General features: G+C 39.8%; 2 protein-coding genes across 2 annotated transcripts; one reads left to right on the forward strand and one right to left on the reverse strand.

The window, feature by feature from the left end:
* Positions 1–1,070: 1,070 nt before the first annotated feature.
* On the reverse strand, positions 1,071–2,656 carry cnrip1b (cannabinoid receptor interacting protein 1b). The gene is made up of 3 exons (XM_076285099.1): positions 2,478–2,656; positions 1,597–1,741; positions 1,071–1,235 (listed from the first exon to the last, which is right to left on the reverse strand). The coding sequence occupies exons 1-3, from the start codon at positions 2,654–2,656 to the stop codon at positions 1,071–1,073; spliced, it is 489 nt and encodes a 162-aa protein (XP_076141214.1).
* A 10,739-nt stretch (positions 2,657–13,395) lies between these two features.
* Positions 13,396–20,846, forward strand: plek (pleckstrin). The gene is made up of 9 exons (XM_076285984.1): positions 13,396–13,540; positions 16,359–16,514; positions 16,868–17,049; positions 17,818–17,909; positions 18,635–18,819; positions 19,239–19,343; positions 19,657–19,740; positions 19,912–19,984; positions 20,103–20,846. Exons 1-9 carry the CDS (start codon positions 13,499–13,501, stop codon positions 20,240–20,242), a joined length of 1,059 nt encoding a protein of 352 aa, XP_076142099.1. The 5' UTR covers positions 13,396–13,498; the 3' UTR covers positions 20,243–20,846.
* The last annotated feature ends 5,584 nt before the right edge of the window (positions 20,847–26,430 follow it).

A 26,430-nucleotide genomic window follows, 5' to 3' on the forward strand; every position in this document is an offset into this window, starting at 1 on the left:
AGATAGAGGTTTGGTCAGTGCATACTCTGTGTTATAATATTGCACTTTGATTTTATTTGCAACGCTCTAGATCACAAAATCATAACTTTAACAATAACTTAAGCTTTTAAAAATGTCTCTGGTTTATTTATGGCCAAAATACAAATGTGTGCAAATGCACTTTCTATTTAGGTTCTGACGTGACTGGAAATACAAAATATTTCACAAACAAACACAGATCAGAACTGATATGTAGGCAGGTAGGGTAGCTTATTTTCTACACTATCACAGTTCACAAACAAGATATTTAAATTAACCCTTGAATCTGTCAGCACTTGGGTAGTATCCCTCATTCTGATTGTGCTCTCCAGAGGTAGAACATGAGACAACTGCATAGGGATTGAGAAAGACAAAAGAACATACAGATCTTGGAAAATAATGGCCAGCTATAACACTCCTCTCATAGGCCTGGTTTACACTGCATTTGTTTAGTCTCTTAGCGAACTTGGAGCTTGTCAGTGACGTCATGTCAGTGTTAAAAAATATGAGCTGTTTCTGTTTCTTTTTGTCAACAAGATTCACTATTGTTTGTCCTGCGTGTTTGTCGGTGCACGGGAGCATGACGAGAATTGCGACAACACGCCATGCAGGGGCATCGTGGGCCTCCCAACAATTGTGACCGCGCGTCATTCACACACGTCTTCGACGCGCGCAAATGTGCACGGAGGAGCATACCACCTCCTTTAGACAGTCATATTGAGAGTGGCACCAGTAACTAGCTGGTCATTATTCTCCAGGATCTGTATTGGACTGGTTAATATTCTGTGTTTGCCTGAATTAAACATTATTGACTCAACTGCTGGTAAATGTCACAGTTACATTATGACAACGCCCACACATCACCACTGGATCACCTAATTCACACAAACACACACAGGTCACAGTTCACATGAACACTGAGGCAACAGGAACTGGTAATGACATGATATGTACAGTCCACTGACCGGCCTGATCAATGACGTCTCAGTAGTGAGCTTTATCAATCACTTTTAACCAGGCGGAGTGACTAGCAAGTCGTTCCAATTCCCTAGTCAGACGAACATCTCTTTATTGATCCACATGAGGCTGCGTGTCTCATTAGGCTTGCACTCATAGTCAATGCTTCTGAAACTGTTGCCCCACTGGCAGTGGTCCCGCTTGTGGTAGTTGTAGTACTTCACCTGCCACGTTGTCTCAAACTGACCAGCATCAGGGAACTGAAACAAAGCACAAACATTGAAAACTTAATTGGTGTTTGCATTTGAAGGAGTATTTATGGTGAAATAATGCTCTCAAGCAGTTAACTATATCTTACTATAGAGTATGGCACATACATATGCTCAACATGAGCAGGGGCGCTGTTAGATATTAGTTATTATTTGGGGAGGGGGGGGGGGGGGGCGCCTGTCAGTACGATAAGAGTCGTCCCCCTAGTGGCGCCCCTGAACATGACACTAAAACAATCCTACAACATCTCTGTTCCCTTTCCAACAATTACAGTAAAAAAAAAAGTTAACTGCTCTATATCAATATCATTACCACTTTTGTATCTAGGAAAGGTTGATATCATTATGGTACCTCCATGCTTATTTGGACAGGTTGTCTCTCGCCACTCTTGGTATGGTTCACACCTTCTGTGCTGTATAAGCCAGTGTACGCTGCTGACTGAGGATCCTTGGACTGCTGCTCCAAGGAGAAGGTCACTCCCCCTATAGTCATGGTCCTGATGGTTATCAAAAATGAGTAAAAGGATGGACTAGTGGAAAATGAATGATGAGATAGATAGATAGATAGATAGATAGATAGATAGATAGATAGCAACTTGTATGCAAAATCAAATATGACAATGTCATCTGTGTGGTGGGTGGTACAAAATAAACATCACAAGGCGGTTTTATATTGATTTTTAAATCTTCAATGAAATCGACTATTCATTCAAGACAGAACAGGGTCACATTGTCATCAGTGTTGCTTGTTAATTAAACCTAGTTCAACTGAAAAAAATAAATGTAACCAATCTAAACGTTGTATAGGTTTACCCTCTGCGTGAGGTCGAGGCAGCAGTGTTACAAATGGAGGACTCCTATAATCGGCTATGGATTTCACTGACAACTGGACGACATAATCTCATGGCTGTATGTGGTCCCTCTCTGTCCTAAATTCAATAGCGAGTATACAAAATATGACAGATACACTCCAGATTCAACCAGATTCGCAGTCATTTCTTCGTTGCATTTTACCTCTGCATGTATTATATAGAGGCTATAGCCATGTAGTTTCACGATGCTTAGAGTTTTTTTTTTCCTAGTTTGCAATAAAGGCCTCGGTCTGTCAATCGATTTAGGTGAAGCGAAGCCCAGTTGCAGGGCGTAATGGGTCAGAAATCATTGCTCCACATTTGCCTCAAAATACCTCAACTACCGAAACATTTTTTATTTACCTCCTGACACGATACTCACGTAGCCTGCACCGCCCCGGGTTTGACGACCACTTCAATTTTGTATTTCGTTCCAGTGAGTAATTTTATTGTCCTGCTCTGATCAAATCTAGTCCCATCGGTTTTGAAGAACACGGGTCCCTCGTTGGGCGTCGTTTTCAACGATACGGAGACTTTGATCAGCTGGGGAATGTCAGCCATTATCCTCTGCAAAAGATGCTACCTTTAAACTCTCGGCGAAGCGTCAGGCTACCAGGTGTCAGTGGGAGGTTAAGCAAAACTGGCACAGATGAAAATGCTGTGACGTGAATCTGTGTGGCAAAATCGCAAAAACGCATCGCCGAGGAAAGGCCTCAATGCAATTTCTGCTCTTCCTGTGCATAGCCTAATCCCTGTCTGTAATCCCCGAGTAAGCGTGTCTCCTACGAATCTAATGAGATAATGGCAAAAAAACGCAAATGCATTCAAATAAAGTAACAATGATCAAGCATATTGTTTCCATCCATCAACATTATGTGCATTCAATCACTTCGCTGCAAATATATGAACCACAATGAATAATATAATCAGTGTACTGTGTGTTAGATTGTAGGCTATTAATAATAATAGTCCTACAGGGAAGTCATATAAAGAACAATAATAAATAAATAAACACACTATACGAATTCCCATTTGCGTCCATTTTCTATACTGCGTACCAAAACAGACCCCAGATAACCCCAGTGAAATGTTCTCAAGGCTGTTCTGTTAGAAATGTTTTTGCCCACAAAGGTTGTTCTGTTGGTGACTTTTTTGATGGTAAATAGGCTTCCCATCACTGGTAAATCAGTTTCCCATCCAAAGGGCACCTCAAATATACAGTATGGAATTTGGCAGACGCCTTTGTCCAAAGCGAATAATATATTGATTAACCGCTGTGGGGAATTACCTAGCACTACAATTTCAGCATCTCTCCTGTGTATATCGGACACTATTTCCATGTAGTGCGATGGTAATGCACACTGTTACTGTTACACTGTTACACTCTTGTAGCCTACTCTGTCCCTAACATTGCAAGTCAGCAGTTAAGAAATTACATTAGGCTTGTCTGCTCATGTACATGATGTAAATGTGTGCATTACTTATTTTACTTCTTTCATGACATTTTGCTCTATTTATTTTGGCCTTTTTTTTACAATAATTTACAAAAATCCCCTCTTTAATGTCAAAGTGAAAGCAGATTTCTACAAAGTAATGTTAATAAATTAAAAATATACAAAATAAGCAATCCCATGAATATTCACCCCCTTTAAGTCAGCATAGTAGATAAACCTTTGGCTGCAATTAAAGCATGGAGTCTGCATGGATAGGTCTCAATTAGGCTTGCACATCTGGATACTGCTATTTTACTCAGGTGCACAGCCCTTTTCAAGTCCAGACACGGATTGAGGTCTGGGCTTTGACTCAGACCAAAAAGAAAAAAAGTCCGCTTCAACCAGGGTTTACTGCTCCCACTTGTTTTTATTTTTTATTTTTCCGTGACGTTTCGGGTAATCACCCTTCTTCAGACGTGAAAATACATACAAAACACACCCCATATATACAATTTCCAGGTGATCACATGACCCTCATTGCAGGTGTAAACAGTTTTTCTCAATAATCCGGCTCACAACCCAGACCATAGTCATTTATTACAAAGCTGATGACCTTAAGCACAAAAAACATTGAGAGTGACACCCCCTATATACATGTAGAATGCATCACCAGTGCCAGGAGGCGCTTCGAGGGTATGTCACAATCTGATTGCCTATATATGCCAAAACGCACAGCCACAGAAACGCGTCCAAATTGCATTGTACAGTATTCACCCCTCAGTCACAAGTTCCAGTCCATCATACAAAAAAAAGCACTAGGATATACTTACCTCTGACCCATCTCTGACCTGCTTCACACTACCTCCAAGGGTTGTGTGTAAAAGACCCCCCAATCTGAGAAACCTATTGGTAAGGGCCCACCATCCTCCCCAACCAGACCATTTTTTGCGTCAGATCCCCCAGGGCAACTACAAGTGTGGTCAGTGTGCTCAGTGCAACTTCACCACAAAAACAAAGACATTCAATCACCCTCTCACAGGGAAACCTTTGCGCATCAAGGGCGTGATTACATGCAATACTAACAATGTAATTTATATTCTCAGATGTCCCTGCGGGCTGGCCTACATCGGGAAGACCACCAGGAGCCTAAAAACAAGGATTACAGAACACAGATCCAACATCCGTAACCACAACGACAAGAGCCCGGTGGCGATACACTTCACAACGGCCAAGCACAACGTTTCCAGCCTGAGGTATTGAACATGTCAAGTGCCCAAGTCGAGGAGGGGGGGATGTCAATTCCTTATTACTGAGGAGAGAAGCATACTGGATATACACTCTGGGGACATTGTCTCCCAGAGGAATGAATGAAGATTTTGACCTGAGGCCTTTCCTGTGAACTGTACTAGCTCCTGAAGACTGTCTATCTGCTCTTCTAGAGCTCTCCTGTGACTCTTGCTGTGTTTCTCTTGCTCCTTGGTGACTCGTGTTACTCGTTTTGCTACAAACTCATGCGGTGCCCTTACATGCCTTGCTTCATGGACTTAAAATTGCATGTAGGCTACCAGTGAAGATATATTGTGACCACATGAATGGCTTACAACAATTTATTGATACCTATTTTTTTACCCATTGTTGCTGTTATCAGACTTGAATACTGGTTATTTGCCAGTTTGTACATATTGGGGATGGGGTATGCACAGTATTGCCATTATTATTGTCTCTTGTCATGTTTTCTCTTTTTTATTTCTTTTTTATTTCTTGGTTGTCTGTTGGGGTCCCTGAGTGTACAGTGTCACTTGTATATAGGGGGTGTCACTCTCAATGTTTTTTGTGCTTAAGGTCATCAGCTTTGTAACTAATGACTATGGTCTGGGTTGTGAGCCGGATTATTGAGAACAACTGTTTACACCTGCAATGAGGGTCATGTGATCACCCGGAAATTGTATATATGGGGTGTGTTTTGTATGTATTTTCACGTGCAATCGCTTATTTTGCATTATATATTTCTTATTACTATGACCGCAGCGAAGCGGTGGTCATATAGGTTTAGTCAGTTTAGAGTTTCTTTCTTCTGGATTTTTTTTCTTCAGTAATTTTGTGTCAACGATTCCCGGGACACTGAAAAACCGGGGAGTTCGAAAGGATAGTAAGGCGGACATAGTTTTCTGTGAATATCTCGAGAACCATAGGGCAAGGGTGTCAAACTCATATTAGCTAGTGGGCCAGATTTGTTGGAATGAGACCTCGTGAGGGCCGTCATTGTCATGGCCATAATAATTTTTCTGCATGGGTTGTTTGATATACTCCTTTACCATATCCACTTATAAGCAAACAAGTACAAATCATGTGCTACTAACGCTATTTCTCTCTTGAAATAACCTACTTCCATGTCAGTTCTTTCAGCCTCTTCCTTCCTGAGGATGGTTTGTAGTGCTAGGTTTAATCAATGTATCATAGAGATATTGCTTATTACACATTGTTGAAGACTATCTTTTTTTCCCTAATTTCCCAGAACATCTGGGGGGGCGTATGAAACCTGCTGGCGGGCCTGATCTGGCCCCCGGGCCTTATGTTTAACACCCCTGCCATAGGGTCTAGGAGGACCACATTTTTTAACCACTCATTTGATGTATAGCACTAACCTGACCTGACTGGATTGCTTTGCATTTGCTCCGCATATCCATCTGGGAACTTTCTGTTGGAGAGCGTTTAGGAAGGGCGAAAATACTGGTTAGCTGATTGGATAAACCATCTGTCTATCACCACCTATGTTGACGGTCCAAATCAACCAATCAGATAAACGAAGCGTTCTTCTAATGGCATCTTTTAACATAGGCCTACAAGTAAGTAGCCTAGCTAACGTTAAAATTTTTTAAACTTAGGCTACTATTTGTATGTGACATGAACCTCATCAACGACAATCCCCACCAAGTTTTCATGGTAGGCTACACGTCTGAAGAAAGCATATTCCTTCTCGTTAAGTAGCCTAACTAAGATTCAGTGCTACCAAACACTAACTTGAATTGGCCGTGGAGGATGTCTGTGTCCTTCATTCCTCCCAGCTACATTGCAGACTCCTAGCTTCCCCAGGAATACTCAAATATTCGGATAAAACTTCAGCGATAGCTATGCTCATCTCATCCGTGGAAGTCGTAATGTTGTTTAGATTGAACAGTAGCTTCTCGTTGTGTCACACCTAAACCTGCCTCAAAACCAACGCTGATTGGACGTTCGTTTGGTGAACTTCTCCAAATTTTCTCTATCGGAGAGATGCCAGACTGATCTGTGAGTGAAAATCTGAAGCTCGCGAGATCAGGATGGTCTCACGAGGCTAGGCACCACCTAGTTAAAAATGAAAAAGCAAAAATGAGGTGTTGTAATCGCAGGTATCTCTGGCTGACAGGGTCAAAACTGCACAAAATTGGAGTTGTAGGATCATTCTGATACCCTCTGAATGCATGCCAAGTTTCGTGGAATTCTGTTCATGTTGGGCCATACAATAAATTAATTCATGTGTAAACACTAACTGGCCTGTAGTTTTCTGTGAATATCTCAAGAACCGTAGGGCTTAGGATGACCAATATTTTTTTGTATGTTGGCCTCTAGGGGCCATGTCAACCCATCCTGTATCCACTCATTTGATTTATAGCAATACCTAGTTAAAAATGAAAAAGCAAAAACGTGGCCTTTTAATTGCACAAATCTTGCTGACAGATGCCTATCTGGCTGACAGATTCAAAACTGCACGGAATTTGAAGCGTAGGATCATTTTGACACCCTCTGAATGCATAACAAGTTTCGTTTAATCCTGTTGCCACTATAGGCAATAGTCATGCCTTTATAGCACACAAAGGAAACAAGCAGTTCCGTTTAAAAAGAGACTGACTTGTTCAGTTTGTTGTACAACTTTCTTTGGCCCTATAACAGCGATAGCATGGACAGTTAGCTTGTTTACAGTTGATTCCATTATTGCAAAGCCTACTTCCAGGCTCAACCGTCGTCCTACTATGGTTGTTACCATTCATAAGCATTGTTATGGAAAGGTGACTTTTTTTTTACCAGATCTACTTCATAGGTGTCCCATTGTTCAGAATTAATAGCCACCCCACCAGCCAATCAGAAAAGAGTATTTCTTCTCTCCGGGTAGTAGTAACTGTACACTACGCATGCACACATACACGCACTCATGAACACACGCAATCGCACACATAAAGATACATGCACACACATGCAGGCACACACACACACACACACACACACACGTATAAACACACACACAAAAGTTACAAGACTAGGGGATGGAGTAGGAGATGGAGACAAATTGACGTGCGTGATTTATTTTTGCGGAGAGAATGTGTAGGACTGAGTGGCGGTCATATTTTGTATCGTTTTGCAGTACATCTAATTTAACAATACTTTGTAGAAATTTGCTTTCACTTCGGCATTAAAGAGGGGATATTTGTAAATCAACGTTACAGTAAAAAGGCCAAATTAAATTGATCAAGATTCCATTTACAAAAGCAGTAAAAGCAGGGCAATATCCATTGATTGAATTTAGTATTGGCCATCCCCAAAATGCACCAGAATACAGGAAATTACATCAAACAAATTAAAAAAATTCTGGGGGAGGACCCCCAAACCCCCCTTCCACATTATGCGACAAATTAGTGGGGAGCACTTAATACATCTGGGCCCAGGGGCCCGAAAGTTCATAATCCGTCCATGCCTGGTCCCTACACCTGAGAACCACTGATGTACGTTTTTTTTACTGTACGGTATAATGCTGAATGAGCCAAACAAAAATTTCCACAGCAAAATTTTGGTTGGCCCCACCAAATCTCACTCCAAGGTTTTTTGAAAAGTTGGCAGCCCTGGTTATAAGTAGAACACAACTGAATTTACTATTACATTAGAGTAGCCTACATAGGGGAGACCGGGGCTGGTTGGAACACTTTTCACTCTTGGCTATATTTCTCCATCTTACAATGCGTTGAAATTGTCAAATTGTGATTAACTGAAAGCTTGGGATCTCAGCTACAAAATGTATACATTTAATGTCAACAAATTATCCCTTGTTTTGAGTTATATATGATTAAAGTGGTGTTGTGCACTTGTGCCAACCTGCCCCATGCACGGGGTTGGTTGGCACATGTAGTCGGGGTTGGTTGGAACACCTATGTTATAGTCCTTTGCAGTACCCCTTTTGGTTTTGTTTGAAGTGCTCATCTATATCACTGCCTGTAGGGCTTTGTTGATGTCTTTCCTGTGTGTTTTTCTTCAGTAGGGCCCACCGTCAAGACCAATTTGGTCTCTACCGATTTTTTTTTACTTCAAATGTTTAAAAATGTCTGAAATGCTTCCAAATGTAAAACTATGTTCAGTAATTACAATAACAATGCTAAAATAAAGATTGATGATGTTTTTATGTGTAAAATACAAAGTTTATAGATTTGTCACAAAATAGCCATAGGGATGGCTATCAGTGTTCCAACCTGCCCCGCCCACATTAGGTCAAACTTTTTTGCACAAATGCTTTTAGCCTGCTAATATCAGTCACCTCAGGTTTTCAAACTTCATTTTAAGATATAGATGAGTCCCCTAGCAATCAATTATAATGAATATTTTTTTTTATATCCCTAACTATTACCCTTCTAGGATGTATTTAGTGGGAGGTGCATATTCTAAGTTTTGACACTACAAAATTAAAATGTTGTTCTCACCTAAAGGGTTAATGACCTGGAGACCAGTTACATACGTGAGTTTACTCTACTCAATAAGGCCGTCAGTTTAGTGTTGGAATTTCGTTGCAGCTCCCTCTAGTAGCCTGGATATTAACAGTGTTTCAACCTGCCCCTGTTCCAACCAGCCCCGGTCTCCCCTACTCTTCAAAGCACCCGTCCTTTGCATAGGCAGGTCAAGCTGCTAATGTGTCTTTGCAAAAAAGAGGTTGATGTATGGCTATGGCTCCACCAGAAATGTGAAGTATATGCAGTACACAGAAATGCTTGGCAAACTGTGAACCAAAGTGAATGGTGAACTCTGTGACGAACACTGTTTGTATCGCATTTGGCAGAGTGGGGGCGCCTCTCCCCATCCAAAACAGTCAGACAGTCATGGCTCTGGCCTACACTTCTCCCAAAGCTATCTCTCTCACCCAGAGGTGGACAGTAACTGAGTACATTTACTTAATTACTGTACTTAAGTATGATTTTTGAGTGTCTGTACTTTACTTGAGTATTAATATTTTTGGAAACTTGTGACTTTTACTCCAGTACATTTGAAAGACAAATACTGTACTTTTGACTCCACTACATTTGAAATATGAGCATGAAGTGCTTGCTACTTTTAACCACATTTTATTCTTTAAATGCAATAATACGATAGACCATCTTGAAGTTCATTCATTAACAGATTCTTCATCAGAACATCCTCCATGTAGCCTGGGAGAACCCAGATAAACCTGTTAGCAATTGAGATTTGAGAAGTGGTCTGGTGTTAATCAGGCTATCCTCCATGATCATTGCGAGATTGGAATGAAATTAGACAATCACCTGACACCACATAGCTAGATCTTTATAACCTGACTCCACCAGATGGATTGCTTCGCATTTGCTCGGCATATCCATCTGGGAACTTTCCGTTTGAGAACTTTTGGGAAGGGGCGAAAATAGGCCTACTGGTTAGCTGATTGGATAAACCATCTGTCAATCACCACCTAAGTTGGTGATAGACGGGCCAAATCAACCAATCAGATCAACGAAGCGTATGACGTACTAACAGAGCGTCAATGAAAATACAACCACAAGCTAGGCTACCCAGACATTCTCTGGCTACCCTTAATCTAAACCACCTCAATGATCTAAACCTGCCTCAAAACCAACGCTGATTGGCCGTTCGTTTTAGCCCGGTTAAAACCAGACCCTTCTCCGTCGTAACAGACCTCTCCAGAATAAGTCCCGCCTCCGTAACTTCCGTATCCATCCAACTTCCGGGCGTGGATTGTCTATGGGGAATAACATGGCGTTTCGAAATATCATATCGGTAAAACATCTGTAGGTAGCGAAGTTGAAAAAGCTGGTGGGCAGATTGGCCTACACACTTCTGCCATATAGTTTCCACTGGATTTTTTGATTGTCGTTGCCGTTTAAGTAGTATACTATAGACTATACTACTCAAACGGCACCGAAAATCAAAAAATCCAGTGGAAACTAGATGGCAGAAGTGTGTAGGCCAATCTGCCCAGCAGCTTTTTCTACTTTGTCACCTACAGAGTTTGACAGGTACGATCTTTCAAAACGCCATGTTATTTCCCATAGACAATCCACGCCCGGAAGTTGGATGGATACGGATGTTAGGAGGCGGGATATATTCTGGAGAGGTCTACTGAGAGTGGGTCTGGGGAAGGTTCGTTCACAGCCCATTTCCAAAGGGCGTTCCCAAACGGACGCCCATCAAAATGCCTCGGACGCAATAGGAGAGGCCAAAAACCAATCAGAGCAATGAAAGAGAGTGACGGAAACACACATTTGCAACACTGTCTGGTTGATGGGAGAAGCAGGAAGAATTAACCAATTTTTAATTAAACGTAGGCTAATTTACAAAGACATCGTGCCACACTGAAAGCTAATATTTTGTCACTATTACATCTGCCCTCTGTCAAACACAATTGCATTTTCAGCTCTGAGCAAAACCGTTCACATTCAAACGAGCATTTTGTTTCATTCGTCCTTTCTTTCTGGCTGACCGGGACATATAAAGCAGGAATGGGGGACGAGAGACTGAAACGTTCAAAGCAATTAGCCTATGCCAGAATAATTGTTTCAAGGCAAACACTGAAGTGTAGCATTCGAGTTATGCTCGCATAGCACACCAACTCAAAAGTATGTGTTTTCTGTCGGCTACGTGTCCAGCTACTATAGTCCTATAAATGAACAGAATATCAAATAGTTTTCAGTAGCCTACCACTGTTGCAGATATGAAGCAGTTAAGAAACTTAAACCAACGTGATATCAGCTTCAAACAAGCGGCAGCAGCCATCGTTGCCATGTTTTTTTTTAAAAACCCCGGCTTCTTCGGCAGGGTGCGCTATCGTCATCGTGTAAAGCCCGCCTCAAGGGTTCTGATTGGTGCCTCGATCTAGGAAAATTGGAAATGGGCTAGAATGGGTTCTTGGCTGGTTCTTGGCCAGACGGATTTTCAGAGCGAATCTCGAATTTACCGGAAGTATGTCTGGGTTTTTCCCAGGCTACGTTCGTTTGGCGAACGGCTCCAAATGTTTTCCATCGCAAGAAGCCAGACTGATCTGCTGTGGAAAAATGGAGCTTGCGAGATCAGATCTTTAACCTACATTATTAAACAATAAATAATCTAGCCTACTCATAATTGAGTTATCTGGTTTTGTATTCCGCAGTGAAAATGTTTTAGATTTGTGAACAGAAAATGAATAATGATTGATTTAAAGTATTTTTAAAAGCAAGTACATCTGTACTTTAACTTAAGTAAAAATCTGACTTTGCAACTTTCACTTGTATTGGAGTAATATTTGACATGGTGTATCTACAGCAGTGTTTCTCAAAGTGTGGTCCGGGGACCACTGGTGGTCCGCAAGCTAGCCCAAGTGGTCCGCGAGCAGACGTGGTAAAATATAATATAGATGAGTTGTTTGCAATATTGAACCAACTTGTATGTAAATCCAAACATTTCTGCAACACTGCCTATGCAAGCCATGCCAGTTTAAATCATATGAATTCTCTGACACAATAATACAATCAAAGTGGTTCAGTGAGTAGGCCTATTGTGTAATTTACTATTGAAGTAGGTCTAATTTATTTATTTATTTTTAGCTAGGTGGTCCGTGAGGCTTTTTTTTTATTGATTAAGTGGTCCTTGGTCTGAAAAAGTTTGAGAAACACTGATCTACAGTATACTTTCAGTTAAGTAAAGAAATCGTGTACTTTGTCCACCTCTGCCTCACCACAACAATTTGTCTTAGTTCTGTGGAAGGAAATTCCTCACACAGCCCCTGCTCTGGAAACATTGACACATTGTATGAATATGATGACCTGATCATTCTGGGAATCAGATTTGACATAGAAGCAATGGTATTCTATGGAAATGCATGTGTTTAAACTCAAGTAGATATAATATATGTTAGGACACATTTTATATGTTGATATAAGTAGAAAATACTGATAGTGAAAGTTGTGGTTAGGATATTTTCAACTCCAACCACATTTGTACTTCCTTTTCAAACAACAGCTGCATGTACTATAGTGTCCTTCCTCTCTCTCTCTCTCTCTCTCTCTCTCTCTCTCTCTCTACCTTAACTTCTAACTGCTTTTGCTGTGTCTGTCTCTCTATGTGTGTATAGTTACATAAACAAAGGAGAGAGTAACAGCCTCGATCAGTTATTGAGCTATTTAATATAAATATAATCATAAATATCATATAGGTAATGCCATTGAGATATTGATATTGCCATTAAATATCACTTAAGATAAATATTATATAACTCAATAGATCAGCAGATACAAAATATCTCACATTTCAGCCAAATAAATAGGTGATCACTCCATGTCTGCAAAACTCAGTGTTATAAGTTATAAGAAATCAGTAATATACACAGGAAATAAAGGAGTCACAGATTACGATATATCTTGAGTAGGGAGGTAACTTGAATCAACACTTTTAAGAATGGAAAGAAAGGGTGGGTTCATTAGTAAGTAGCCTAACTCTGCCTAAAGTACAAAAAAGTCACCCACTGCTGGTGGAAAATAGACAGGAAGCCGTGACCATGTGACGAATCACCATTGCAGAACTTCCCTCTTTATCTAGGCAGAAGTTACACCAGTATGGGCTGTGACAGCTGAGAGAGTCACAAACTGCCGTGCTTAAGTAGACTGCTCACACTTACACGCACACTCACACACTCACCCTAGCAGCCTTGCAGCAATCAGAAGAGAGCCTCATGGAGCCAAAGATTATCAGAGAGGGCTACCTGGTTAAAAAGGTAAGGCTAAAGCAACACAATGCAGTTGTTTTACCTTAAAGGAATCGCTTCAAACTAATTTTGATGCTACAATGAGTTTTGATAAAGAGAAGTCTCTGACATTGCCAATGCATGCCCGGAACGATTGCTATTGCACTATGTATCGTTGATCGGGCAGGATCATGACAAATGTAGTCATTTTTTGACCAACTGGGTACTGTCTTTGTGCGTTGAATATTGAAGCCAAGGGGCATAAATATTGATTTGTCCATGGGGTTGCTTTCAGCAATGTAAGGTAAAGGGAGGGGGATGACCAGCATCCCAATTAACCTTTAAACACTGTTCGTTGCTACCCCCCTTAATTTACTGTTCGCGGTCAAATTTGACCGGACAGTTTTAACTGCTCTTAAATACCAATACCATGACAAAAATTATTATTTAATAGAACATTATTGTAAACAGACCCTTATTAGAACATTAACATCTACATCATGTGTGTTTGTGTGTGTGTGTGTTTATTTATTTTATTTTATTTATTTAAGGTTTATTTAGACATGGACAGTGCACATTAATGAACATAAAAATGTAAATGCGCCAGAATTAGCCAAAATTGCTATTTTGCATCTGTTGTCCATGGGCCAATGTTAACTGGCCAGATGTGCCTACAAGAAACTCTACACACATCACTGCAGACCTAAAAGATAAAACAACACTTTACACATAAGATGTACTATAAAAAAGACAAACAAGTGAAAATAAGTAATAAAATGAGGGAGGGAAAAGAAAAGAAAAGAAGAAAAGAAAAGAAGAGAGAGCATGGGGCATGGATGGTTAACCCTTAAAGGTGTAGGTTTTTGAACATTCTAAGTTCCGCAACAATTGAAGGTTCTAAAATTCTATGTTGAATTCAATGAACCCAGATATTCTTTAGAACGTTCATTTCCCAACATTCCCATCACACCGGTGTGACGGTACTCCTTTAAGGGTTAAGTGTTCAGTCGCCTGGTAAAACTGCAAGCAGAGTCAATAGCGATGTGTTATTGTGTTTTTTTGTTCAATGTTGACAGGTCTGGTTGCTGATTAGCCACTTCTATAGGTTGGATTTGAATATGTCATACGTTTTCATGTCTCTAATATAGGATGGTACTGTGTTCCAGTCATGTGCAGCTCTAATAGAAAAAGCAGATTGGCCAAAACTACTTTTTCTCAGTTGAATTACACAGTCTCCTCTAACTGCGCTATACGTGTAGATCTGTAAGTGGGTGGATTTGTTTTTACAAACTGATTTTGAACTGGAGGAGCCAGTCCATTGATAATCTTATACACTAAACAGGAGTTAGTGTATTTCACCAGATTTTCCCAACATACAGTTTTTCTCGATTGCTTTTACCTGCTTAAGTAAACTAGAACCCACTTGGTCTTCATGACCTTAGTCTTCTACTTTCTTTGCACAGCAGAAGTAATCTCTTGCGAATGTGTTCACACATTTTCATTGGGTTCACACATTTCTCACACCCTTTTGCAAAACAGTTAACACAGGTGTCATTCAAAAGCCCCAAACTCTATTGGTTTTCCCATGCTAAACAAAGGGAAAACATCTTTTCACAGGTGGTATAGATTCCTTGCATAAGTCTGAATCTCTGATACACCTGTGTGAAACTCCTTTGCACAATTCTTCAATCAGCAATCATTCATTATACATAAGAGATGTCTGTTCTGTGTTGCTATTTGCAAGTATGGATCTAATGCACATTTAGACAAAGTACTGTATTGCATTTGGTGGAGAAAACAGTACAAAAGGTGTTTACTGTAGGTCTATTTCGATGAAAGTTGTAGTTCAATGAAATTTACAGTATCTTACTAGGTGTTTGCTGTATGTCTTACAATGACAGTTACATCTTGGGAGGAATGAATAAATTATTTTTTTATTCAGCACATTTTGTCTTTTCACAGTTTTTTTCTGATACCAGAAAAATGAGAAAGAACAGACATAGCAAAAATGCTCATTTTGAGAACTAGATTTTGCATTTTGTTGTCCAGTGTGTAATGATTGATTAAAGAGTGTTTTTGAATTGGCAACAAGTTGTAGTGTTTGAAGGCAAGATTTGCTTTTGCTGCATGTTTTAAGTGTTTTGAGAGAGTAACAGCCTTTTGCAAGCAAAATGTGTCATTTTGTCCAGAGTGCTTTTGTTCAGACACGAGTGTTAACTGTTTTGAGAACGTGATTGACACAGGTATCAAAATGATCGAGAAAAACTGTAATATCTTATATTTTTAAAAAATTGGGCAGTGGTGATGAAATCTGGGCTTTTTATCAAGGACTTTAAGAGTCTGCTTGTACAGTGTGTTTCTGTATGTGTGTGAATGTGTGCGAACTCTGGTGGTTCACATGCACAGTGGCAACATGACAACATGAACTGACAACATGAACTCTGTTTGTGTGTGTGTGTGTGTGACTGTGTGTGTGTGTGTGTGTGTGTGTGTGTGTGTGTGTGTGTGTGTGTGTGTGTGTGTGTGTGAGAGAGAGAGAGAGATAGAGAGTGGGTGTAAATGTGTGTGTGTGTGTGTCTGTGTCTCTGTGTGTGGGTGTTAGTGTTTCCGTGTGTGTACAGTACATGCATGTGTGTGCAAACATTGGTGGTTTTCCTGCACATGTGGCAACATGACAACATGAACTGACAACATGAACTGTGTGTGTGTGTGTGTGTGTGTGTGTACATGTTTTATTGTCACTAGATTGAATAACTCCACTGAATACAGACAGAAAGGAGGGTTTGAGGAAGTTAAATCCTCAACGTGGCCCATAAATAAGAAATGTTTTTTGTGGCCTGTGGTCAAGGGCACTCTACTGAACTCATGGAAAGCAGTTTGGGTGGTGTTATCTGATGATGGACTGGAGTTCTATAAGAAGAAGACCGACAACACCCCCAAAGGAATGATTCCCCTGAACGGAGCGAAGCTCACAAATCCATGTCAGGACTATAGCAAGAGACAGGTATACATCCCGCCTCTCTCATCTCTTATTTACATCCACTTTCACACATACTGCCCAGGCAGACAGCACCTTGCACTGCACTTCTGTCTTGCATAGTGTGACAGCAGAGCTTATTTGTAGGTGTTTTTTGTTAACACCTAACATAAAGCATAAAGAAGACCTTGTGAAGACTTCAGTAAAATACCAGCACTATGGGTCAGTGCCACCACACATAGCACTCTTAATATGGAGACTTATACATCAACTGCTCCTTCTCAACTTTGCTACGCAGCAGTTGTAACATAGCTATACTGTCTTTAACATACCGTAGTTTGGGCATGTAGCTCATCAATATTTATTTTTTCCTGCCAAAGCTTGTGTTTAAGATCAGCACCTTGAAGAACCAGGACCACTTCTTCCAGGCTACTCACCTGGAAGAGAGGGAAGCTTGGATAAAAGACATCAAGAGGGCCATCAGCTGTTTGCAGGGCGGGAGGAAATTTGCTAGGAAGTCCACACGCAAATCCATTCGCCTGCCAGACACAGTCAACTTGAGGTATGACAAATCCATGGCAATGTACATGTCAGGTCAAGGAAGTGTGGAGATTATTACAGTAAGATGCAGGGTTGTGCACAATTCGAATTGCAATTCTGCTTCCTGTTTGCTACCTCAATTGAAATGCAAGTGAAATTCAAGAATTGAATTGGAATTTAAGAGCCAGTTTCAATTCAATTCTGGAATTTTGCACAAGCCTGGTAAGATGATGTATATACACTACCGGTCAAAAGTTTTGGGTCACTTAGAAATGTCCATTCCACTCCATTATAGACAGAATACCAGCCGAGATCAGTTGCATTGTTTTTTTTAATCAAGGCAGCAGTTTTCAGATTACGTAATATGCTTACATAATTGCAAAAGTTTTCAATGTTTTCTCAGTTAGCCTTTTAAAATTATATCAGATTAGCAAACAAAACGTGCCTTTGGAACATTGGATGAATGGTTGCTGATAATGGGCAATGTAGATATTGCATTAAAGATCAGCCATTTCTTTCTACAACAGATGAGAACTCTTTTGCATATGTAAACACATAATGTAATCTGATATGAATAAGATTTTGAAAAAAAATAAATGCTTTTACTAAAAATATGGATAAAGTGACAACGCCACTCCAAGAGCAAGAAGAATTTAATATAAATGTGTCTCTGAATGGAAACTTCATTTTCTTTGAACATGCAGTTCATGGCAGCATGTTTACGTTCATCTTTGCAAACAGACAACTTACCTTTAGCACTTCTCTGAACATGTTCTCTTTTTTTCCACAGTGAACTTTATGTTTTAATGAGAGACTCAGACAATGGAATTAAAGAGTTGAAGCTTGAGAAAGAAAAGAAGATCTACAACCACTGCTTCTGTGGTATAACACAATATATGAATCATACAAGCAATATTAAGACAGGACAATATTTATAAAATGTCTGTACAGCCTGTCTGAACAGATCACACAGTAATACAACTATTACAGCACAAACCACTTCTATTATGGAAGGGGTTCTAACTTCAGATTTTTAGTTTGAACTGTTTTTAACACCCGGGGCCTATCAAGTCTATCAACACATTTCTTATATATATATATATATATATATATATATATATATATATATATATATATATATATATATATATGGGGGGGGGGGCAGGTTTAGGTATAGTTCATGCACAATTCTTTTGTGGTTCATTCTCATGTGGTATGTTAAGCACTGAGCTGACACATCAACGGCTGTGGTTAAGGTCTTGCTCATGGGGCCCTAATTAAAGTCAAAGTGCAAAGTGAGTCAACAGGCAAAGTTCTTGTGCATGAGCTATAGTTATTGTGTGACATTGTTGTTAAATTAACAAATCCCCCCCCCCCCCCCTAATTAAGTTAGCTTTAGTTAGGCGTAAGACTTTGCACTTTGCCCATTTTTCAAATTAGGGCCCATAAGCATTTAACAAAATGTATACAATTAATGTACTCTTCTCCTCCCTCCCCTTGCACTCCTTTTCTTCTCCTCTCATCTGTTCTCTTCTCCTTTCCTCTCTTCTTTCCATCCCTTGTCTTCTCTCCCTTCCTATCACTATCCTACCCTTTCCTTGGTTCAGGCAGTACCGTAGTGGACTGGCTGGTGTCTGAGGGGAAAGCCCGGAACAGGCCGGAAGGGCTCATGCTGGCCACGGGCCTGCTTAACGAGGGCTTCCTGCAGCCAGCTGGGGAGCTGTCCAAATCAGGGGCCGAGGGCGGCACCGAATCAGTTCTACTGGATCAGCCTGAAGCCTTCTACTACTTTGTGAGTGAAATGTTCACCTCCTTATTATCTGTCACTCTTTGAAGTGGGTTTCATATCAGCCAGAGGCAGAGCTTCTGTTTCATCAGTCTAGGTTAAAACAGATAACCACACTGTAATGTGGTGAGTCACAAGCTTATTTGTTTGTTTTTTTAACTTGGATGTATGCACGTGTTGTAGCCTAGATGCACTTCAGCATTCAAAAAATTACAAACATACATACATCAATACATCGCTGAGATATGTCTTTATAGCTGATTATTGTTGCTTAGAAATGAAATAATGGATTACAATCTATGAATAACAACACAGTGCTGCCTATCTTGTCATGGATGGCATCTGTCTGTGAAGTGGGTATCATTTCAACTTTTATCAACCAACATTTTGTTTAACTAAGTTTTTATGTTTGTGTATCTTTGTAGGCAGACAGTGGCTTCTTTTGTGAAGGTTATTCAAGTGATGAGGATTCAATTATGAAAGAGGAATTCCGAGGGGCTATCATCAAACAAGGATGTCTACTCAAACAAGTAAAGACCTTATTTGCATAATTAAATGTTCTAAATACCTCCATGTATCCTTGTTCTTTTATGATAAAGAGGATTTGAGGTACCGGACAATACCCGCAGATATGACATTAGCAATAAAAAAAGAATCATGAAAAGCCCTTTACTTATGATAGATCTAGTTTCGTCAGGTTTTGATGTTGATTTGTTGCTAATGTTTTAGCAGGATGTTCTCCGCCCTTGTGGTCTGTCTTCCTTCACATTTCTCGCCCCTCCTGCACACAAACCATTCTTCATAATTATGCAGCTAAATTGATCACATTGTTCTCTTAAACAGGGCCACAGAAGAAAAAATTGGAAGGTTCGGAAGTTTATTCTCAGAGATGACCCTGTATATCTTCACTACTACGATCCAACGAGAGTGAGTAAACCATTATCAATGGGTAAAAAAGAATTGCACGACCACACTAGGTGGGTGAACTTACTAACGCTTCTCACGACACCATCTCTCTCTCTCTCATGTTTTTCCCCTCCCACTCTCTCCTCTCTTCATCTCTTATTTTCCTCTCTATCTCATCCTTTCTTTCTCTAGAATGAGGATGATCCCCTCGGTTCCATTCACCTGCGTGGTTGTGTAGTGAGTGCAGTGGAATATGTCCCAGATGGTGTGTTCCTAACTTGCATATCTAATCTAAATCCATCTAGATAAAGATCCCTTTGTCTCTTATATTCTTTTCATACCTTCCTCTGTCTGTAACCTTTATCTGTCTTGCTATCCACTAGCTAAGAAGTATGACGTGGATGGCAACCTCTTTGAGATTATCACCTCAGATGAGGTTCACTACTTCCTGCAAGCTGCTACACCGGAGGAGCGTAAGGACTGGATCAGAGCCATACAGACTGTGTCGAAGACTGGGAAGTAGTGGGAGACTCCTCACAAGTATGCAGAAGACATAGACTTATACAGACACTATTGTCTTAGTTATTTATAGGAGTGTGTCTGTGTGTCATGCTATCTATCCTGTCATTACATGCACCACACCGCATATTTCCTGATGACTGTGTCTGCAATCTTCCTTATTTGATGGCTAAATTCACAGAAACAAGCAGACAGGATGTTAACATTTGTGTAGCAACATTATTTTGTTCTTTGCTTCCATTCTGTTTCCATTCTTGGCCAGAAAAAAAGGAAAACAACACCATGGTTAACCACTAACGTATCTTCAGTCCAGCCATTTCCTGTTCACTTTGTTAACACATATCATTTCCTTTCTCTCTTGTCTTGTCACTCTGTGGTGTAAGTGAAGGATGACTTCCACCACACTCAATGTCCTTATATAAACAGTGAACATCTGACTGCCTCTACAATGGGCCCATAAAGTTCTTCACAGTAGTCTACACAGGAAATACTGTATATCTAAGGAGGTGTTCTCGAGAATGGATAGATCAATGTTATTCAATATATAAAAAAATGGGAGGTGAGGATTAAATGTTATTAGTGAAGTAAAAGCAACAATAACAAAAACACTATCTGTCTCTTTCTTCCTTTTTTACTTTCACAACAGCACAGCTCAGTGTTTGCTGGCAAATACAAAGCACAAACAAGACTCTTTTTTTCTAGTCAAATGTATCAGTCAGTTTGTAGCTAAACTGTTTTGACACTATTATATCCACCCAGTTACTCTCGCAACAGCAAACATTAAACATGTGATTCGGTAGAGCTATTGTTAAAAGCAGGGGTGGTTTCAGTCTTACGTGTCATAGCAACACATTGCCTTTGCCCTTTGCTATTACTGTGGTAACTGCAACACTGAGATACAGGACACCCATGTAAGGCTCAAAAGCTCTCTCTACATCTTGACCACAGATAGTTTTTCGAATTACTGAGAAGGCAAGAATTTTACATATAAGAATAAGTCAAAAAGGTTTGCTTTGACAAAAAAGAATGTGACTATCTTCAGAGTTGCCACACTTTGTGTAATTAGATATTCTCTTGTAGTATGCAGTCCTGTTAGCCTGGCCCCGCCCACCTAGATCTTCTTTCAGGGAGATCTAGTCTGGAACACCATAGTTCATAACCGTCTCCATCAGACAAAAACAAATATCAGGCCAATCAGCGAGGAGAGGGGAAGACAAAATCAAAACTTATTGTGATAAACAGAAGTAACACCTGCAAACGTCAAAAAAATGCAGTTGGAAAAATGCAGAAATGTATTTTCAGCAAAAGTAGACCCACATACATTGTTTCCTGACTGTTGATGCTGTTTATTGTTTGTAAAGTTTAGGCGATGTAGGAAGTATGTCTTCATGTCTTTTCCTGTCAATATTATAGCTGACCTCCCTTGAACATTTTTCATAGATTTGACTTTGTGGTAACTAGTCTCATTTTCATTAACTTTGTGGTGACTAGTATCTCAAGTTATTCTCTAAATGTGTTTAGAAAACTCAAGGTAAAGTCGAAGGAACTGAAATCTAATTTATATTAGTCCCTCGCTGGTTTCAGTTCTCTATTATGGGTCCTAAAATATTGTAACAACAAAACGTTCTTCTCCTTTTTTCACATTTAAAGTGATTCCATGCATTAATTCTGACTGTAACATGCAGTGTCATGGATAGTCACTGGTAAATGTGGGAGTACTGGTTATGTAACTTACTATGACAACATGTGGAGGAGTTCTCAAAAGTACTGCCCTGCTGTGACACTGATCTTGCTCTCCCATACTAACCTTAATAACCCTAGACTGCACCTAACGTAGCTAGGTCTCCTTAGGTATTTCAAAAAGATTGTTAGAATGAACACAAATGAATGAGGGCATGGTGTCATTATACAGTTATGACTGTTTTGTTTGTCATCTGTTCATACTTCATACTGTCAATAAGTGTAAAATTATTTGGATTCGGGTGCCATGACCTCCATTTTTGCTTCTTGTGAAATGGTGCCCTCTATAGGTTAGTGGTGCAGTTATGAATTACAGTGTTTTTACAACTGTTTGTACACATTGTCAAAACTCTATACACAAAACCCACTGTTCACACAAAATGCAAAAGCAAAATGACACAAAAATGTCATAAACACCTCTCTAAAGCAAGCTTTCGCCTCACATTAAAAACACTTTTCATAATATGAGATTTTGGATATCATGTACTGTTGCTCAAAACCTAGTCTTTCATGGCCTTTTGTATATTTCCATACAAGAGTGAAGGTCATCTATAGAGAGAACCTGAAATACACAGTAAACATGTAAGCAGTATTGAAACCAAAAATAGTTGTTATTTTCCCCCAAATAATTTGCTGTTTACAGTAGTTATTTGTGAATACAGTTGGTAATACAGCCAACAAGAAATATACAACGCAAAATACAATAACCACCAAATGTACATGGAGTTTTGAAAAAGTTGATTTTGCCAGAGACAGAAATTACTGTATTTCCAAAGAAAGAAATTACTGACTATTATCAAATTACTTTTCCAAAGAAAATGTATTACTGTGTGTGTGTGTGTGTGTGTGTGTGTGTGTGTGTGTGTGTGTGTGTGTGTGAAATAGACCCTTTCAGCCGCAGAAACAAACGTGTTCCTGAGGCATTTCCGGAAGCACAGAAAACAAGCTGTAAAGTTGACTTTTTGTAGAGCATTACACTAAAGTCCGATTCATTTTCATTTCAAAGTATCTGAATTGGTTCTGAACATTTTTAACCAGAAATCCTCTAGGAACAAATGGGAAGGGTCTATACTAAGGCAACTAAGCGCATATTTGGCAAGGTAGCTGGCCGTGGTCCTGGAATGCCTGAAGTGGAGAATGCGATAGAGCGATGGTCGCTTGCACCCCCCTGTGTAAGGAGGATGAGTAACTGCAGTTACTCTGCTTAAATACCCTGGTGGCGGCAGGCAGGTGAGTTAATTGCTGTCAATCATCTATAAGGCTCCTCCCGAACTTTGTTTAGAAAACATCATTAGATAGAGAGTTGCATATTAGAAAGTTGGATACCGCATTGGGCTCCAGAACGTAGCTATGTCAATAGTGCCGCCATCCTGGTGGGGGCAACAATCGAGTGGAGGCCAATGGAGACACAGGTGTCTCTGATTGGAAATCAGACAGGTGTCTCTGTGTGTTGCCCATAGAAAGTAAGGTGTTGCCCCCAGCAATATGGCGGCGATGTTGACATATGCCACCTAATAGAACTCAGCGGACAATAGCTTTCTATTATCTATGGAGAGTTTAGTGTGGTGTTTTGAACTGAGTCAAAGGCTGAGAATTAGTGTTCTTGCATGTATGATTTTGCAGATTTGGTGTGGCGTTATGGTGTTTGAGTGACAGGTTTCAAGAATTGTGTGACAAGAAAAGATTTAGTGCGTCAGCAGTTGACAAAACTTTAATGCATACTGTACCTAAAAACTCTAGAGCACACAAGTTGCAATAAAGAACACTTCCTTTTAATAGAAATCATTATCAAAACAGGTGAAGTGGTGTGGGTGTGACAGTAGTGCCTGCTGTCCAAGGAAGAAGAGGAAAAAGGAAGTGAAAGGAAAGAAAGAGGAAGAGAGAAACAGACATCAGTGTGACACAAATACACACAGTCGTGCCAGACAGGTCATCTGGGTAAGAAGAATATGGACAGGGGTCTCCAACCTTTTTTCCTCCGAGAGCTACTTTGACAAAATGGACATGGCCTAGAGCTTTTATGTTACTAGTAGCATGCCATGTATTCACATACCTGATCTCCACCCAAAACTGCTGAATAAGATTTGTATGCTTTTTAAAGGTTCCTTTCAACTCATTTACCTTCTCTCTTTGTAGACTGTGAATTTGATTTTTATAGGAATTTTAACATGTTTCCTTAGTGACTGGGTTATCAGATGTATGAACATCTTCCTCAAACCTTTTGGAGAGCTACTTAGAAACTGGTGGGGAGCTATTGGTAGCTCGCGAGCCACCTGTTGGAGAATGGATATGGATGGATAGTTTATGTTGATGATTAGCTTTCACTGGATTAAGGGAGGAAGCAAAGAAAACACATTAGACACTAAATGAAAAATAATAAGACTAAGATTAAGATATCTAGTCCAGTCATCTTGCTTCCTTACTGTCTTAGTGGCCTCCCTGACTGTGTTCCTGAGTTCTTGAGTAGTCAGATGCAAACTTGCCGCAGACAATGCTGCCTTGTGCGCTGTCCATTGCCAAGGCAAAAATAAAATAGGCAGAAACGTTGTGCTCAACCTGCTTCCAAATCTTATTAATCCGACCTGTTTACCCAGAGCAAGACCACGGCTGACCTTTCATTCACACATGACTTGGGGAAGTTGCTAGCCCATCAGAGTCAAATGTCTCCCTTAGCGAAGAGAAATGTAAACAAAGTCAACTTTTCCAAAGGCTACCGACAGGGATGGGCAAAAATGCCAGATATCCATCGGATGAAACTGGAGCTGGAACATACATTATTAGACATTGTATATATGCATTGTGAGTCTGCTCAAACTACACAACAGACCAGGGGTGCGTTTCCCAAAACCACAGTTGTTAACTAAGTTAGCAACTTTGTTGGTTGCAATGCAATTTCCCATTGCCAACCAACTAAGTTGCTAACAAGTTAGCAACTATGGTTTTGGGAAACGCACCCCAGATTGTAAAGTATGACTAGATTCCAAAGTTTCTCTCACAGAAAGTATTTTGCAGAATTTTTGAAATACAAAAACACACACCCACGATAAAACATTTTGGATATCAACATAAGAGTGACATGACACTGTCATGACACATGAACACTAACCCTAATCTCTAACCCTAATCCTAACTAACCCTATAGCCTACCTAACCCTAATCCTAACTTTATGACAAAAACCGAATGACACTTAATGACAGAAGTGTCATGTCATAAACGTTTATGACTTGTTTATGATACGTTCATGACATTGTCATGTCACTCTTATGTCGATACTGTCAAGTAAAGTGTAACCGCATTTTGATACAAAATATAAAGCCATTTTCTGTTAAAACTATTTTTTTTATTTTAAATCCATGTTTTAAATGCATGATGCATCAGGAATGCTGCCCCTCCCTGGTAGACATGTTGTCATTGTAGTGTCATTGTCATTACTGACATCATCTCACCTGGTCAGGATTAAGGATTTCTCATGTTCTGTGTTCAGAGCTTATAGGAGAGTTAACTAATAAAACAGGAGAAATGACACAGACAATGAGGAATACTTCCACGCAGTTCTTATTATCTTTAAATTATTACAAATGTTGCTATGGGAACTTGCTGATCAAACATAAAGAAAGTTGTATCATTCAAAGCTGTAATTTGAGTCATTAATCAAGTATCTAATGAAGGTGCAGAGCAAACTAGATAAGACTTACTTTTTAGTTTGTACCATTCCTTGACACAGTCATTCATTCTGTCTGAGGCAGTTTAACAGATTGTTGAATCTTAGTATTCAATCAAAAATAACACACTCTTCCATCTCTCTCTCTCTCTCTCTCTGTCTCGTATCTTTATTGCCACCATAAATTGTGTGGCCTCGACTCTGTCTCTGACATTATACAAATTAATTCTCATTGAAGTGTGAAATGCTTTTACGCCTTACCGTTAAACCTGCATGCATCTAAAACAGCACAAGTAGCAGTCATTATGTTGAAATTTTAAAAAGAGTTCTGCAAGATGAAAGTATAGCATATTTCAGTGATCACTGTGTACAGTTTTGGATGTGTCTCTGTATTAGAGGTTGATGTCAATTAAGCTGCAATTTTATCTGTATGGATATGGAGCTACTAAAAGACAGTCATAAAAAGAGTGAACAGAATAGCCTCTTAATGATCTGTTGTAGACCTGTTTACATGTAACAGTAATAGTAATAGTAGAGTCATAGGCAAGAATTAGGCTCTTCCTCTTTGTCTCAATATTTTGTTATCACTTATTATGGTTAGATACAGACAGGCAGATGAACAAACTGACTCAGGGTGGACAAAGACGCTAAACCTTGAAGAAATTATACTCAGTAACTCAGACATACACATAGCATGGACTCGTAGTCAACATCCAGATGGCACACTGATATTATCGTAACAAGAGAACACAAACATATTCCAAACTGGAACATCAATCACAATATATAG

Source organism: Alosa pseudoharengus, unplaced genomic scaffold (assembly GCF_046254945.1).
Source record: "Alosa pseudoharengus isolate Yale_2024_CS ecotype anadromous, Long Island Sound unplaced genomic scaffold, YU_APseudo_1.1 YU_APseudo_1.1_scf_15, whole genome shotgun sequence".
Taxonomy (NCBI): Eukaryota; Metazoa; Chordata; class Actinopteri; order Clupeiformes; family Clupeidae; genus Alosa; species Alosa pseudoharengus.